We start from the raw sequence: 16,464 nt of genomic DNA, 5'->3' as shown, positions 1-16,464 counted from the left end.
CCTTCCTCTTCTCCTGTTAAAAAGGAACATAGCTTGCACCAAGCACTACGTCACACCTCTCTGGTGACAACAACGTGCTCCCTCATCATGGGTAGCAGAGATACATCCTGAAAATGGGTCCATCTAACAGGAGCAGCCATGTTACTACCACACGAGCTCAGCGTGGTGTACAATCAACAGAACTTAGTGATGAAAACATGCCCGGGGGTTCCTGGTGAGCTTTGTCAGTAGTGCAGACCCGTAATGTTAAGGAATAATAATAATACAGCAGTAATATCACACTAAGTCATTTCCTAGAACAAAACAGTCTGCAGGTGAGGATTTGCTCCTGGAGAAGTTCATATGCCGAAGAAGGACAAAGTTTGTTATTGCTACGGCATCCCGCCAGAACCCTGGTAATCCAGCAGAGCACAAAGCACATCTCAAGGCCAAGCTGCCCTCAGTACACTTGTATAAACCCTCTAAAAAAAAGTGAAAACAATAAATCAGTGGAATTGCCAAAGCAGGAAGATGAATTTCAGCTGGCAGAGGTTTGATAACGGAGTTGCTAGCACAGCTAACTCCATTTGGGTATGTCCATGTAACGGCACATGGAGTGCTGCAGAGGACACGGAGAAGGACTAACATCTTTGTCGGTGCACCAGAAGGAGCAGAGTAAGGAACTGCTCCCAGGCTACGAGCATTAATCTATTCAGCCATTCATCTTACTTTCCCCAGTGCCTATTTTTTGCCCTCTGCTTCTTTTTCTCCCACCGGAAAAACAAGAGGCACGAGAAGCAAAAGCAGCAGCTTCCCAGCAATAGGAAATGGCGTAGGCTCAGCTGTGAGCACTGGGTGATGCTGAATCCTCTGCCACAGCACTGCTCACACGGTCCCCAGGCCCTACAGCAGCCTGGGAGCAGCAGACAAGGTGCTGAGGGCCTGGGTCCTCGTGGGTATGAAGCACACAGGTTGTTTCAGGCCATGCTCCTGCACATGGCAGCTAAAAAAGGAACACGCCCCAACCTGCATTTGTTCAGAAAAACAGCTGGGAATACTTCTTCAGAGCAGGTTTTCACTTTCCTGAGACTTTCCGTAGCAATCTCAGAGTTCTTACCGTTTAATTTACTTAAATACACTGCCCTGGGGAAAAACAAAACAAAACAAAAACAAACCACCCAAAAACCACCGTGCCCCAAACCCTACAATACTTCTTCCATGGCTGTTACTAAAACCATAAAGTCATTGACTTCCAGAGTCATAAAAATGGGATTTATTGTACATTTCCTGCTCCAGCCTGGCTCTTGTTACAGCTCCCTCAGGTAGACAAAGCACAGGGGGACTATTAACTTACATTAATAATCTCTGAGTGGATGGCTTGGAAGTGGAAAGGAAGAAGAAAAGGTTCTTTAAATGCAGTTTCTTTCAGACTTGCAATTTTTCCGGCTGTTTTTGTGAGACAGCTCATTGTTAACTATCCTGTGCCCTCAGGACGTGCATGCATACTAGAGACAAATTTTTCACATCATGTTTGCTCACATTACCTGTCTGGTTGCAATCTCAGCAAAAAGCTGCTGTTCGCACTCTGTATGATCGGCACAATCAATGGCACAGGTAGGGAAATACACTGATTAATCTGCAAACGCCTAGAAGAACCATCTGACACACATTTCAGAGACAAATGATGCCAACCACAGCTTTAGTTCATACCATTGAAGATGCTCAGCCTATAGAAATAACCACGTTAACCACAGCAAAACCATCTGCCTCGGATGTCTCATTCTGCAGAGCGAACCTGTTGGCTGCTTGGGACTCTCCCGGCTTGTGGGCTGTGTGGGGGCTCGCAGCTCCTTGCTGGTGGGGTTTCCTACATGCAGTGCTCACTTCCCAGCAGGATGCTGGAAGTTGCACTTGCTTCGCTACAGAACACTGCAGCCAGGTGCACTGCAAGCAGTGGGCCTGACAGAGCACCCGGCCACTTTGTGACTGAAAGTACAGGAAAATAAGCCAAAATGTCCTTACAATTAAGGAATGTCACAAAACCCTATTTTTCAGAGGCATCAGAACTGAGGTTAAACAGGACCTTTGTTCCCAGCCCCACAAACATGCCCCTCAGATAACAGCACTCTGGACTACTGCATTTGCCTAAGTATTTGCAGGATCAATTTGCATTGCAGAAAATATTAAGAAAACAGCAGAAGGAGCTGAACTGAACACACACCCAAAGCACAGCTGGATGGGCTGCACTTGGGCTCATAGGCCAAAGATTAGGAAAGTTTCTCTACTTTATTATTTATTTTTTTTTCCAAATTGCTGTTCAAGTACTTAAGCATATGAGGTAGCCGCCGTGCTGACATCACGCACAGATGTGCAACTTCTATATCCGTTGATGTTTTTGCTCTATTTCACAGCACATGGCTGCGTGCTGTTACAATGGATGCGCTGATAATGAAGAACGCAGCCTCTCCTCCCACCGCAGCCGTCCTCGGGACACGAGGCACTTCACCCTTCTGGAGCTACAGCCACCTCCAGACGGAGCAGTTCAGGCAGAAACTGCAAAGCTCTATAAAACTCTGCACGTTTTGCACAATTTCTATTCTGGCCTCTATAGAAATAAGCTGAGCTGCCTTGCTTCAGTGCCATTAACCACTCTGAATTTAACTTTGTTAAATTCACTGCTGGGGATTTATAGGCTCTCCGGTCGCACTGCCCAAAGCCTGCCCCTGCTCGCACAGATTTATGAGCCGCGCACAGCAGCATTAAGTACCAAATCACACCCACACCTAAAAATAAACCCTGCAAACACAGCTCAGCTGTATGGGGACCGCCCCGTGCTGCCAGGTGCTAACATGGGCTCACCACTGATTTCAGGGGGAGCTGATTGGGTTGGATGTGCCCTGGGATCAAGTGTTTCCTATATATAGCAGCCCAAAGGGTGTCTGTGTTTTACTCATGTTTTTAGCAGCTACCAGTGGGATCACAAGGCGCTGTCACGAAGCCTCAGCAGTTTTAGGGAAAAAACAAACCCGTGCTTTTCCCCAAAAGCTTTCGCCAACGCGAGTTTGGGACCTTTGCGGGTTTCTGATCATCCTCTAAATCCCACAACTGCTGGGGAGTTACGCCTGCAAAATTAGCAGAGCACTCATTTTCTTCTAGTTCCCTGATAGTATTCAGATAAAGACAGAAATGGGGAAACACTGGGATGACAGCACTGACAACTAAAACATTTTAAAGCTGCTTTACTTGTCCACTCAGTGAACGTCCATCACTGAAACCTCCCAACAAGATTTTTTTTTCAGGCTGTTTGTCACACATTTTTAGACTGCTCCTACAAGAACATTGCTTTTTCTCTCCTGGAAGCCACAGGTTTACCAAAACTGGAAACACTGATTTTTTTTTTTTAGCATACATGCAAATATTTGGCAATTTAAAAGGACAGGGATACATTTAACGAAGGTTTTGTGACTTAGAAAAGCCTTGCAGGCTTTATTTGCTCACTGAGGGCCAATTGCATCTACGATGACTATTAGCTGGGCACATGCTGGAATCATTAGAATACATGCTTAGAAAAATACCACAGGGTTCTTTATTGCTGGTCTTCCTTCAGCAGAAGACAGCAGTGGTTTTGTCTGCTTTGCATCTCAGCTCCAGTGCTGCTGGAGGCTATCCACCCTCTCACTGCCCCGTCCCAGTCAGCTCAGACAGACAATACAAGGCTCCCAGGAGGTTATCACTGCCTTAATGTTACTTTGTCCCCCTTCAGGGGCTCACTAAACACTGATCAGCTCGTCGACTTGAAAATGAGGTTCCTGTCCCTCAATATTTTGCCAGAGGCTCCATCCGTACTCTTCCCCATCATCACCACTTAGCTGCAAAACAACAAGATCACTATGCAGCTCCTTTGCCGCTTGTATCTTCTGCATCACTGGGAATTCGAGAAGCTCTGGGGTGATGCCGACGGGAAATAATCCTTCCTGAAAGGCACCTGAGGCCCGGGCTACATGCCACCCAACCACCACCACCACAGGAGTGTGCCATGCCCACCTCCAGCAGCTGGAGCGATGCCGGAGAGCTCAGGAACTTTGACTACTCACCTTGCCTGTAATGAGCCAGCAAACCAGCATTACAGGCTAGAATCCAAACACGTTCTAGTCCGATCATTATGGTCTCCCTCTGAACTTCTATCAGATAACAGCTCACAAGTACTATCTCCGCATTCCAACAAAAAGCCCATAGGAGAATAGTAGGGCGATTATTCTCTGAATGAAGTTATTTTTAAAGCAAGTGTCACAGGCTCGGTCCATTCTAAAAGCTGCTGCTTTGCCTTCTGAAGGGTTTTGCTATCCAAGACAATAAACCTTTGTGCTTACCCCATCTCAATGTAGCACTGTTGCTAAACATCACTCCCGCTGTCTTCCACCTCAAAGACATAAATGGAACTAACAGCACTGAGCCTCTATGGCTCCAATGTAACAAAGAGAGATGTTCCCTTCCAGTTTTGCTGACCTGGTCCTTACTTCACATCATACAAAGATGTCTCAATGTTTTACATGCAATTTACAAATGATTCTATACCTACATGAAATTGCTGCTTTGCTCGAGGAGTGGAACACAGATGTCTCTGTGGAGGTTTGAAATCCGGCTGTGAGATACAAACTGGAATTAATTCTTGGTAAGTACCAGATGCAGAACTCAGTTATGAAATGGACTCAGATTCCCAACTGTCCCCAGCTCTAAGCACTGTGCTCACAGCTTTCCTTTCCCGTTCTACCTCCCTTTTCACATCATCAGATACATTCACAGTGCTTTCTCTACGTTTTATTCTTTCCTCTTTGTGGCAGCTGTCCACGCAGTGTTACTGTTGCATCCCTGCTACTAAAGATATTCTAGTTTGATATTTACAAGTAATATCTGCGTATCTGCCCATTAAATCCACTTAAATTTAGCCAAACACAAAGGCCCTACAGAGACTGCATTAGAGAGAAGGGTAAGGAGAAAGAAGCAGAAGTTTACTGCCTTCATCGTCCAGTCAGAACTTCAAGCGATCACAACCAATATCCTAAGCTATATTGCTAACTGGATTTACTAGCTTTAGGCTTTTAAATGCTGTAGTGGATTTGCAAGTCTTATCTTTACACATGGGTGTCAGTACACGTTTTTTATTCAAGTGCAGAACAATTTTAACTCCATTTATTCAACAGAAGGAAATACACAAATCCCCCCGCTGTGTATCAGGCTCAACATATGCTTTTGATCCAGAATTTAATACAAGCATTTCCAATTAAGAAGTTATGCAAGATGCACTGAGACCATAGCCAGTCAATGGGTCATTTTAACCTAATAGCACTAGGAACAGCATGACTAATAGCTAATTAGGGATGGGTTTGGACATAGGCCTGGGTGCTGGTGGTACATTTTGTTATGTGTCACTGATAATGTTTACAGACGATAGAACACAACAACAACAAAAAAAAAAAAAGCAAAAGCACTTAGGGAGCGTTTGTGTTCCACCAAAAAACATTTGCCATCTCCAGGGAAAACTCAGTAAGTATAAAAAAATGACTCAGACTTTTACTTAAAGGAAAAAAAAAAAAACACCTTAAGAACTCCTTAAAATTGGTTGTTTGACAATCCTGAAAATAGCTGCTCTGATCCACAAAACCAACCACATATGGATAGCTGCCACTTCAGCTACCTCACTTTGCACATGCCACGTCTGTGGTTTGAGATTCACCAAAGGCACCAAAACAAACAGTTTCCCTATCTTCTTTCAATCCCTGATTTACCAGCCATGTTTAGTAATGAATACACCTACAACATTCTCTATAGAACTTAGCACACGATGGAGTTAAGTTCTGAAGCTTGTATCTAAAATGAAGTAATAGATTACTGATTTAACGGAATAATTTGGTACACCTGTAAGCCTCATTTAGAGTTTGGTTCAGCTCAACAGATTCACTGAAGAATATAGCCAAACTAATGTTGGAACAGCTGTACTTAGAGAATTGGTAGTAGTTCTCAGCAAGTCACCGAGCACCCTTGCTTGAGCCTGTGCTGCATCTGATGGACCAGGGAAGCTTTTGGCAAAAACAGAATTTAGCAGCAAGGGCTATTTAGGCATTTGTGGTCAGGAATTCTTGAATCTGGAATAAATCATCTATTAAGTCCTATGACAAGTCCCTGATGACCTGCTGAATAAAGCTCCTATCTTTCCTCCAAACACTGACCTCCCCTCAACATTTTCTGAGGTTCTCCAGTACATCAAAGATACGTTGTGAATATTAGTGTCATTATCAATTCCTCTTCCTTTCTAGAAAAGGAACTGCTACAGACAAAAAGTTTTAACAGCAGTCATTTACTTTGATTATTATTATTATTTTGTTTTTTAAACAAGAAGTAGTTTTCCGGGCAGTCACAGGACACTATCCTTTCACACTGTCCTGCATGGAGAACTCTCTCCCCCCACAATCAAGGAATCTGCTCCACAGGGGCTCCATATGGCACCAGCTCAGCTGTCCCTGCTTCACGTTTCAGGAATCAGAAGCACTTATGCAAACACCACCTGAGGTGACTCAACATACACAGCATCACATGAGCTTACAAAGCCGTGGAGGACACGGTGCTGCTGGCTGCAGAGGAAGCATTCCTCCTGTGCCTTCTTCCCTGCAATCTTGGTTCAACAGACATATTGCTGCCTGTGTGCATGGACACCAGTTGCCTCGAGGCCTGTGGCCAACGCGTTGTGCCTTCAATAAGCAGGTTCTGCAGTGTCTCAGCTAAAACCGGAAATAGGAGCAATACAGTAGGAACAAAGCAAGAACCCCTGCCCCTAGAAGGCAACAAACCTCACGCATCTTCAAAACCCAAAGGGCTCGTGGCAGAGTCCAAATCTCCCTTCCCAAATTTCCTCTGCTTTCAGTTTTGTTCTGAGCTTGCTCTGAGCCTCTGCAGGAAGGACACGCAGAGACATCTCAGGCATCTGACTGTCCGGAGTGGTTTCTTCGCAGAGATGCTGCCCTTGTCCATTACTCATTTCCTAGGATTACTTCAGTAAAACCTCACACTGTGGAAAGCTGACAGGGATCATGATAAACGGCCAATCACAATTCCTTTCAACTTAAGATGGAAGACAAAAAAAAGGTTATTTCGTAAACCACGTGTAACTTGAATTTTGCACAAATGAATCCTGAAAGTCATTTCTTCCACAAAAGACTAAGTTACAATCGAAGCCTTAATTAGTAGTAAGATATGTGAACGTATCTGGTTTCAAATAATACAGAATTACACTCTCAGGTCTCACATGTGACCTGACTTCTTCATGAACAACGTTGGGTGTTACGCTACTAAACTACCAGCTTAAGAACTGTTCTGTAGTTCTAACGCAAAAAGCAACATTAGGAGAAATACAGATGTACTGGAATAGAATTGTCCTAAGGAAGTAATGCAGTATTTTTTTTCCCCTCTGGACACAGGAAGCTATTGTAAAGGAGCACAAAACAGCTCTTTCATAATAAAAAAAGTTACCAGTGTGTGCAGAAGCTGCATGGAGAACAAGAGCTTCATACAACGTCCAGAGCACCACATCTCTTTCCACGCTGAAGTTTACAGAGCACAACCATCTGGTCAGCTTTCAGGCAAAGTGAGCCAATGCTCTCCTGCATGCCAACGAGCACCACTGATAAAAGGAGGCTCATTACACATCTGTCTCAGTGATGTCTTATGTTACGGTTCTCCTGTTCCACAGTTATTTCAAGTTCTACATTCTAACTTCTCCCTACTGACACAACCGGCACCACCATGCACTATATAAATGCTTTTCTCATTCTACTATCTCAAAGAAAGATCTGAAGACTCACGGCACTAAGCTGACACTTTTTATACTGGCTTCAATTCTTTCTTCCACTTTTCACAAGAATCTCTGTCACGTCAGCCAAAAGGTGGATGATGGAAGGAAATCTTCACATAAAAGCTCTGAGGATTGAAATTTAATGAACTCCGAGATGTAAATCAATGCACCACGGCACATTTTAAGATTAAAATACTAGGATAACATTTATATTAAAAATAATTCACCTACAGATAGTACAGTCTAGTGTTTATTGTATGTTATGGAAGGTACACTTGAATTTCAAAATTTTAAAACATATAAAAAGTGGTTAAGGGCTAACATTTTATCAACAAGTGATAAATGTGTAAGAATGTTTATTATACAGCAGGGTACAATGGTAGTGTTAATGCCAACAGGGCACCACAGAAGTTAGTTTAAAAAAAAATTCCCACTATGCTTTATACAAACAACACCACTTGCTGTTGTTTAAGAGTATCGGGAAAGGATCGCTGTCTGGAGGATAACATTTTTAATGTTAGATAGTGTCATAGTACATGGATTGGTGAATGTTTCAAAATAAAACTAGAAATGCTGTAATTACTTCACAGAAATGCACATCCAATATTTGTTTTCAATAAGAACAATAGGTACAAGATTATAACTCTCCCTATATGAAATAATTTACACACAGATGAAAGCTACACTAAAATAATCACTAAATACATTTCTCTTCTGGGAAATAAACAAGCAATTTCTGTTCTGCGTGATCAATATCAAAAACATATAGCAGAAGTAGTATATTTTTTAACGTAACTGATGCTCTAAAATTAAAAAAAAGGAAGAAAGGAGAAAAGAAGATTTTCCATGAATGTGCAACCTAAAATCAACCAAGCCGATATTGTAGTACAACCATATTAAGAAACCACTGATCAGAAATACAACTTGATGGAAAAAGTTTATAATCCACAAAACTGTTCATCAGGCCATAAAGTAAAATAGCTCCACAGTTGACAGGTAAAACCGAGGCCACATAGACGCGTGCTATGTCTTATCTGCAGGAAGTAGATACTTAGGCAGAGGATGTGACACTTTGTTTGTAGACAGCATGGTACGCATTTCTCAGCAAGACGTAAGGGAAACAAGACTCCAGGAGATCCATCGTCAGGAACGGGGACTCCTGCACAATCTGACAAAGAGCAGAAACGTAAGGTTGTGCACGACACCTTCTACCACTTGTTGCTCATACCCAGTCCCGTGTAGGTATCTCTGCTCTGCACTACGCCGCCACCACCACCGCTTCTCATAGCAAAAAGGATTGTCATGAGGTTAGGGAGACACAGGAAAGAAGAAAGTTGCTATAATTTCAGTGCCTCTCTAAACCAGTCACGTAGCTTTCATACGTCTACGCGTAACGTCATATAGCATTCCTTTCATTTTCAAAACAGACACTGCAGTAAAGGAAGAGAGTCTGAACGATTATCTCCTCTCACATTCTGAACGGCACTTCTGTGATGTAAATTGTCTTAATATTGTACAACAAAGCAAACTGTCTGAACAAAACAATACCACATACAATGGCAACAGATGACGATGTGCTGGGGGAATCAAAGAAATATGTTACTGACATTAGAGTATGATTAAGAATGACATAAAAAGTTATTCACCCTGGCTGAGGAACTACATCACCAGAGGTGTGAACAACATGATGCCGATCCTATTCCTTTAGTTTAGTTAGTTACCAATAAACAGACAAAGCTTACCATGTCCAGTAGTAGGTAAACAGACTCCCTGTTTCTTGTAGTAGTTTTGTCCGTCTCCTGGCCGATCTTCAGTAGACTAGATGATGCAAGCTACGTGAAATGAATATTTCAAAGTGATAAAGAAGTAAAGGCACAGATCAGCTTCTTCTCTTTCACTCAACACTTCTGAAGACATCAATTTCTGAACATTTCTGAAGACATCAACAGCCCACTCAGTAGCGACAGCATTGAACTTGCAACTACAAAGCAGCGCTGATGGTTGCTAGCTGGGCTTTGCTCTCAGGGAGACATTTTTGTTTACATCTAGCAGTTTTTAATAAGCAGTACGTGCTATTTTAGTCAGAAAGCGTTTCATTTATTGTGAAGAACTTCTGCTCATCAAAGCAGATAATAAAAGTAGGTAAGTTGATTGTAAGTTGACAAGTCTACGAAAGTAAGTTGACAAGTCTACTAAAGTCCATGAGAGCTCCCTTGGGATCAAGATCTCACTGTCTTGGTCTCTCCCAGTATGCATATAAACTTAACTGCATTACAATTTACAGTTTTCACCCGTTGATATTTTACCCATTTTGCTGTACAAGAAAATGACTTCCAAAACTATATATTTAGTTTAAGAAATGTCGTCCTAACTGTGAATTTATTATATGAGACTATAAGCAACCTTCCATTACTAGTTTTAAAAGATAGCCTAAAAAATAAATATCCCAGAAACTTACACGTATACACAGGTACACATGATGACAGCACAATAAAATAGTTGATGTGCAGATGAGCGTGTAGCCGTGTTTTCATACCTCACAGAAATACAAAAAATCCAAACCAAGAGCAACCCCAACAAGACGACCCACCTCTTTCCAGCTGTCAGGTGTACAAGCTATTGTGCACTCCCATCAAGGAGCAGCAGTACAATTAAGCAACATTTACCACAAAGGGATTTTAATTTAAAATACTAACTTTAAAAAAATATCTCAGTATTCCTCTTGAAACAATTTCTGCAAATTAATTTGTAATGTAAAGTGAACGTGCACACTTGAAAAGAATGTTCATATACTCATCAGTATTAAATAACCCAGTGAGTTTTTTCCATCTTTAATTAACTATGACAGGAAAGCAGATCATCTCCAGCAGCATATTTTCTCCTCAGGAGATGCTTTCCTTCAGACTGACAGTAAGTGACAAATAAAAGGTGCCATAAAAGATAGATTAGCAAAACATCTGAACCATCAAGTCACAGGCTGCACAGTAAAAGCAGTGGTCTGAAATCAGTTCATAAACACTGCAAAAATGCAAACCTCATACCAAAAGTGTTTTTGTCACATGAAACTAAACTGGTTTCCTTCACTTGTCAAACATACGCAACTTGACGCAACCATCTCTCTTTCATCTCTTACAGCCAGCAGTTGCATTAGACAAGGTCAACGGCTAAAGGCTTTCTCAGTTTAACAAAAAGCAATGAGCTTCCAGAAGGGAAAGAGCCTCTAATGATGAGGGAAAAAAAAAAACACAGCGATTGCTTCTGTGGACTTATCCTCACAGAAACTGACCATTACCCAACCCTCCTAACTGAGGAAGGTAAGAAGCAGGGCGTGCGTGTTTTTTCATTTCACAGATAAGCATGAAAAAGGAAGAATCGCTCAAATTAGTATCCTTTCAAGGAAAAAAATGAAGTCATTTTAACCTTTAGTTTCACTTTAAGTAGTCGGAAATCAAGAGCCATTAAAAAAAAAAAATAAACTCTATTTCTACTTAAGAAGCATGCCAAAAAGAATTTAAAACACATCTTCAGGACCTAAAGGCTTCTGACTTCTTTTGAAGCATCAGTGGGGATTCCAGCAACTTTGAACTTCAGTCTACTCTGAAACATAAAAACATCTCTCCCCAAATACCCTCGCATTGTGCAGCTATCTGACAGCTCCTATGCAAGGAGAGCAGACATATCAAAAGAGCCATTCACTCAAAGCACCATTCCTACGGTACCTTCCCTGAAAAGGTAAAATCATTTAAGAGTCCAGTACGTCAAGGGAAAAGTTTGCAGACAGAGTTATGACTTCATGTGCATTACATGTCTTTTTCCAGTCACAGACTGTACAAGAGTTTTTTCTGTACAAGAGATGATAGGTGCTAAAATTCTAATTAACACACAGAGGATTATATTGCAAAAAGCTAATTTTAGAAATTAAATCATACATACAGCCAAAAATTCTTTTAGGCGGTCTTCGATGCTTCCCTTGTGAATGGTAAATAAAGCTGCAGCAATCTGGTTGATAGCTTTTGCCAAGCAATGAATGTTGTTGCAGTGCCCTGAACAAAAAACATACACAAGTTACCTCAGCGCTGTGACTGAAAATGATAGTCTTTTGGAAAACATTATCAAAGAGTAAGCATGCTCATCACAACCAAAGAGCAAGTTTCAGCATCTTAAACAACAGCAGCAAAGCGCTCTTTCACACCAACTTGGGAGCAACACCAACACCAACATCAGAGCAACCAGAACTACAGATCTCCCTCCAAATGCTGTGCTCTACTATAAAATTCGACGGTATCACCACTTGACAAAATAGTCTGTATAAGAAAAGACTTGATCAGCCTAACTGACTGTTTTCCTCCTCTTTTCGTACATGAACAACAGATCAGCAGGCTTGGATGGTATTCCCCAAGAGATCTGTAGGACCTCAAGAACAGAAGTAGTGAATTTCTGATGGCTGTAACTGTCTTGCCAAGATTTACCTAGGCTGCGGGGGGCTGGAAGGTGATTGGATGACACCAGTTTTCAAAAAGGCTATAGATGAAAAACAGGAACTGCTTATCAGCAAACCTGCTATTTCTTTGGGCAACTTAGTCCAGGACAACATATTAGAACAAAATGAATAGAGACCTAATTAAGTACCTTGGGAAACTGCTAACCCATGAAAAGGAAGGGGTCTTTGAAGGAGTTACCAAGTATGGATGCTTGCAAACAATGCTGACAGGTTACACCCATTTTCCAACCATTGCTGATAACTGAGCTTGTTTTATTCTTTTTTCCTTACAAGATGACATCTCAGCAGTGAAGTCAGCTAAACTCCATCACTTCGTGCAAGAAAAAATTACTTCTTCCAAACCACACACATATCGCTGTATTCACTTACCATGGTTTTCACTTGGCACTTTATGTGCAGCCTACTCAGTGTCACAGTATCTATCTGCAGCTCTTCATGCCTCCAGAAATTCACTGAATTTGAAATCTGCTACCTGGTCCTTCACCACTTTTCCAGAAGCCTATGAACGTGCTGATCAGTAGGTCGTAGAATCATAAACCTCTACCAGCAGGTCCTCACCCCAGCCAGTCATGAGCTACTGCTGCTGTTGTTTTTTTTATTATTATTAAAAACTGCTGCATAAATATGCTAATCCAAAAGGAAATAAATAGATAGCTGCTTCCTGTCAGCATCAGTCAAGAATGTCTGCTCTGCTCAGTGCTGCCCATTTAAATTTATGCTTGCTTCTCAAATGACTTGATTTCTCTGTCAAAGTCTCAGCAAGGGGAATTCAACCGAGAAGCTGCAGCCTTCCAACACGTGGCAGGTTTCACACTGTCAGGACAGGCCTGGTCTCTGTAGCCTGCTTTTCTAGTCAAGTCTCTAGACACAAACTAGCACTTTGTTCTGGAATAGGACCAAGTTCAGATTTCTTAGTGGGAACAAAAGAAAAAAAATATCAAGCAAAAAGAACAATGCTAGAGCCCAAGCCTGTATCTGAAACTAGTGGAAGAAACTGCCTTGAACTTGAAGAAGACAGAGGGAGTGCAGACATTGCTGAACCTGTCCAAGAACTGTGTGTATTTGGGACAAATTTCTTGCCAGATTAGAAAGCTGAAACTCCTTCAAAACTGTGACCTGTTGATGGTAAAATTCAGGATTTAGCCAGGGAATTTACTTCATAAAAAGCAGCATTTATTAAGTTCTCATTCTGGAAATAGCATCTATATTGAGTGTCTCAAGTCAGATGTTCTACAGTAAGGGGCAGAACAAAGTAATACATAGCTAAAGCAGAACCAACAAGGTCTATTCTGTTTGTTATTTTAGTACAGTGAACATATTTTATATATTCCTTTTGCCAGACTATTTTCCTCTTATTAAAAGAGAGTCCACACAGTAAAGAATCACGTAATACAGAGACCGCATCTCATAACATCAGTAGCAACTCCTAATACAGGCTTATTTGAGTTCTAGATGCAATTCCTCTCCAGTCACAGTTTTATGAGATCTTATTAACTTAAGAAACCACTTATGAAAGAGGCTTTGCGTGACTTCAGGTTAAGAGTTACTGAATTAAATGACAGAAACTGGAATATGTTGGCTGCATCACATAAAACAGACAGAAGATAATCCTCGTCTATTGTTTCAGACTGCCAGCAGCCTGAGGACAGAGACGAACCTTGGAAGAGAGGGGAGCTTGGGGGAAGCAAACTGCACGAGCTCCAACCTGCTACAGAAAATCTGGGAGCATCAACATCTCGCTTGCCTGACTCCGGCTCGTAGGAAGAAGTTTTCAGAGGGGTAGGTGCATCTCATAGACATGCCTTATTAAATAATAAGCAAATATAGTCACCATTGAAAACCTGTGCTACAGTCCCTGTGGCAAGTAGTGTACATTTTGAGACCGCAGCAGGTAGGAGGCTACTGAAGGACAAAAATGGTGTCAGAAAGTGCCTCCAGTTTATCTCTTCTTATGAAACTACAAAAATAAATACTTAAGAGAAGTGGCCTTGAACACATATAAGCAAGTTCACTTGGATGACATCAGAGACCCAGCCTAACTGCCCTCCCACAAACAAGTGCCTCTGCCTGCCCCCACCAATCATTTCATAGTCCTTCATACTCTTCAACATATTCTGAGTTTTTCATTCAGCCATCATGGCTGAAAAAACAGAGCGGTAGAAACAGAGCGCAGATAACACAGAACAACCCTGTGGGATACAAATTGTTCTCACTGTTCATCAGAACAAGCTGTTAGCCTCAAATACTTGACCTGTCAAATCAGCGTTCAAGTTCTACTCATTACATCAGAGATTTACCCAACGTTTTCACAACAGGCAAAGAGCTACACAATCTGTTTAAAATCACAGTTAACAAACCCCCCATCTTCTAAAATTGAAGATGTTTCCCTATCAAGAAGGATAACTCAAACAGGTAAGTACAAAATTATTAACCTCATTTAAAACAGCAATCTTGGAAAGGGAAGATCTTTGGAAAAAGAAAAAGGGATTTGCATACCACACACTCACTAAGTGACCCACACTATCAGAATTTTTGGTCTTTTCTTGGTACTTTAAAGGTTCAAAAGTCACTGTTAGACACTGTGCAAGTTACATCTGACCTGATTAAAAACAAAGCAACTTAGAAAATAGAAAAATAATCTCTCTGTGTAGCTGGTAAATGCATGCAGAATAAACAGTCCTTTATGCAAGCTATACAACATAATGGAAATAGCTTGAACAGCTGAAAGGTGACTCTTGTGTGTATTTGAACAGTTCTCTCAGTCATTCTTTTTCAACTTCATTTTGTCTGAAAGAACCTTTTTTTTTTTGGCGGATTACAAGCAAAGAATTTCCTTGAGGCAAAGTACTCTCTCGAAGCTGAGCTATTCTGTAGGTTACAGTTCTGTTCACAGCTCATACCTTCCGGATTCCATCTTCAAAAGTTTACGGTAAGATGAATAGCACGTTAAGAACAGAAAAGCTACTATGTAGAGCAGCACAAAAGCCAATAAAGCCATTACTGAAACATCTATACACTGTGCCCTAATTAACACAGAATATGCTCTCTACCAGTTTCACACACTAGTACGAGACTGCCCCCTCCAGCAAATGAACTGCTCTCCAAGTCTCAAGCAAAAGATTCCTCCATTGGAGGAATCTCAGGGGAGTTAAGCGAATGCTTTACAAAGTAATTCTCAGAAAACCTATTCTTGATCTTTTCTGGATTTCCAACTTTTGTTCATTAAGAAACAGCAGTTTCTTATTCACAGCAGAACTACTAAAAACACTCCCAGGGCTGTTACAAAGTAAGCATTCAGGACAAACATTTTGCTGACGTTTACCTTCAATGGCAGGGCTATATTGAGACATCACATTACTAGCCAAAGTCGGCAAGGAGACTGCCACGAAGACCATGAGAAGGCAAGCAATTTTGTATTCTTCTTCCGGACTAATGTTTTCTGAAAACAAAAATAAGCCTTTTAGTAACAGATCACAGCCAGTCATGAAAACATACAGAAATTCCCTGCCCTGTTCACAAAGCTTCAACACTTCATAGCTGCACCTCAACAGGAACTACTGAAAATGCCATCACAGATACTGGCTGTCTTTCTCATCAACAACTATGTGTATCAACACAAGTACATATAAACAAATCCACATTTGTATTTTATGAATACAAATATATTGTGCTTGACGCATCTAAGCTTTAATACTAAACTGCCTCTTGAAACTATATTTTCTCTTGCCAAATAGCTAGTATTAAAGCAAGAAAAAAGGAACAGGTTAACATCTACAACAGTTACAGTCTGATTATAACTTCAACTATCTGTTACACACGGGTAAAAAAAAGGCATAAAATGCTCAGTAAGGAATCACAGAACGGCTTAGGTTTGAAGGGACCTCAAGGATCTTCAAGTTCCAACCCCCCACCCCAAGCAAGGCTGCCAACCACTAGATCCTGTACTACATTAGGTTGCCAGGCCCCCATCCAACCTGGTCTTGAACACTTCCAGGGACAGGAAGACTTAAGATTGTCAGAAAGCCCTTAAGAAACTTAATTCATACCTTCCAAACTGCCAGGGTAAACAAAACTGAAAAGCTTCAGCAGCGGTGCATTAAAGTGCCAGGAAGTGCTACACACATGAGGGCTTTGCTAT

At 41.5% G+C, this 16,464-nt stretch overlaps 1 protein-coding gene across 2 annotated transcripts in view; it reads right to left on the bottom strand.

The window, feature by feature from the left end:
• Positions 1 to 8,876: 8,876 nt before the first annotated feature.
• Positions 8,877 to 16,464, bottom strand: part of NCKAP1 (NCK associated protein 1) — a gene marked incomplete at both ends in the record, with an annotated part of 53,262 nt that continues 45,674 nt past the window's right edge. For both annotated transcript variants that reach the window (XM_079539159.1, XM_079539160.1), the window contains 4 exons: positions 8,877 to 8,993; positions 9,568 to 9,657; positions 11,759 to 11,868; positions 15,649 to 15,765. In XM_079539159.1, coding sequence (XP_079395285.1) covers positions 8,877 to 8,993; positions 9,568 to 9,657; positions 11,759 to 11,868; positions 15,649 to 15,765 — 434 coding nt within the window. The remainder of the gene's footprint in view (positions 8,994 to 9,567; positions 9,658 to 11,758; positions 11,869 to 15,648; positions 15,766 to 16,464) is intronic.

Source organism: Tetrao urogallus, assembly GCF_951394365.1.
Source record: "Tetrao urogallus genome assembly, chromosome: 8".
Taxonomy (NCBI): Eukaryota; Metazoa; Chordata; class Aves; order Galliformes; family Phasianidae; genus Tetrao; species Tetrao urogallus.
The sequence above is the reverse complement of the archived record's forward strand: the minus strand, read 5'-3'. Positions and strand labels throughout refer to the sequence as shown.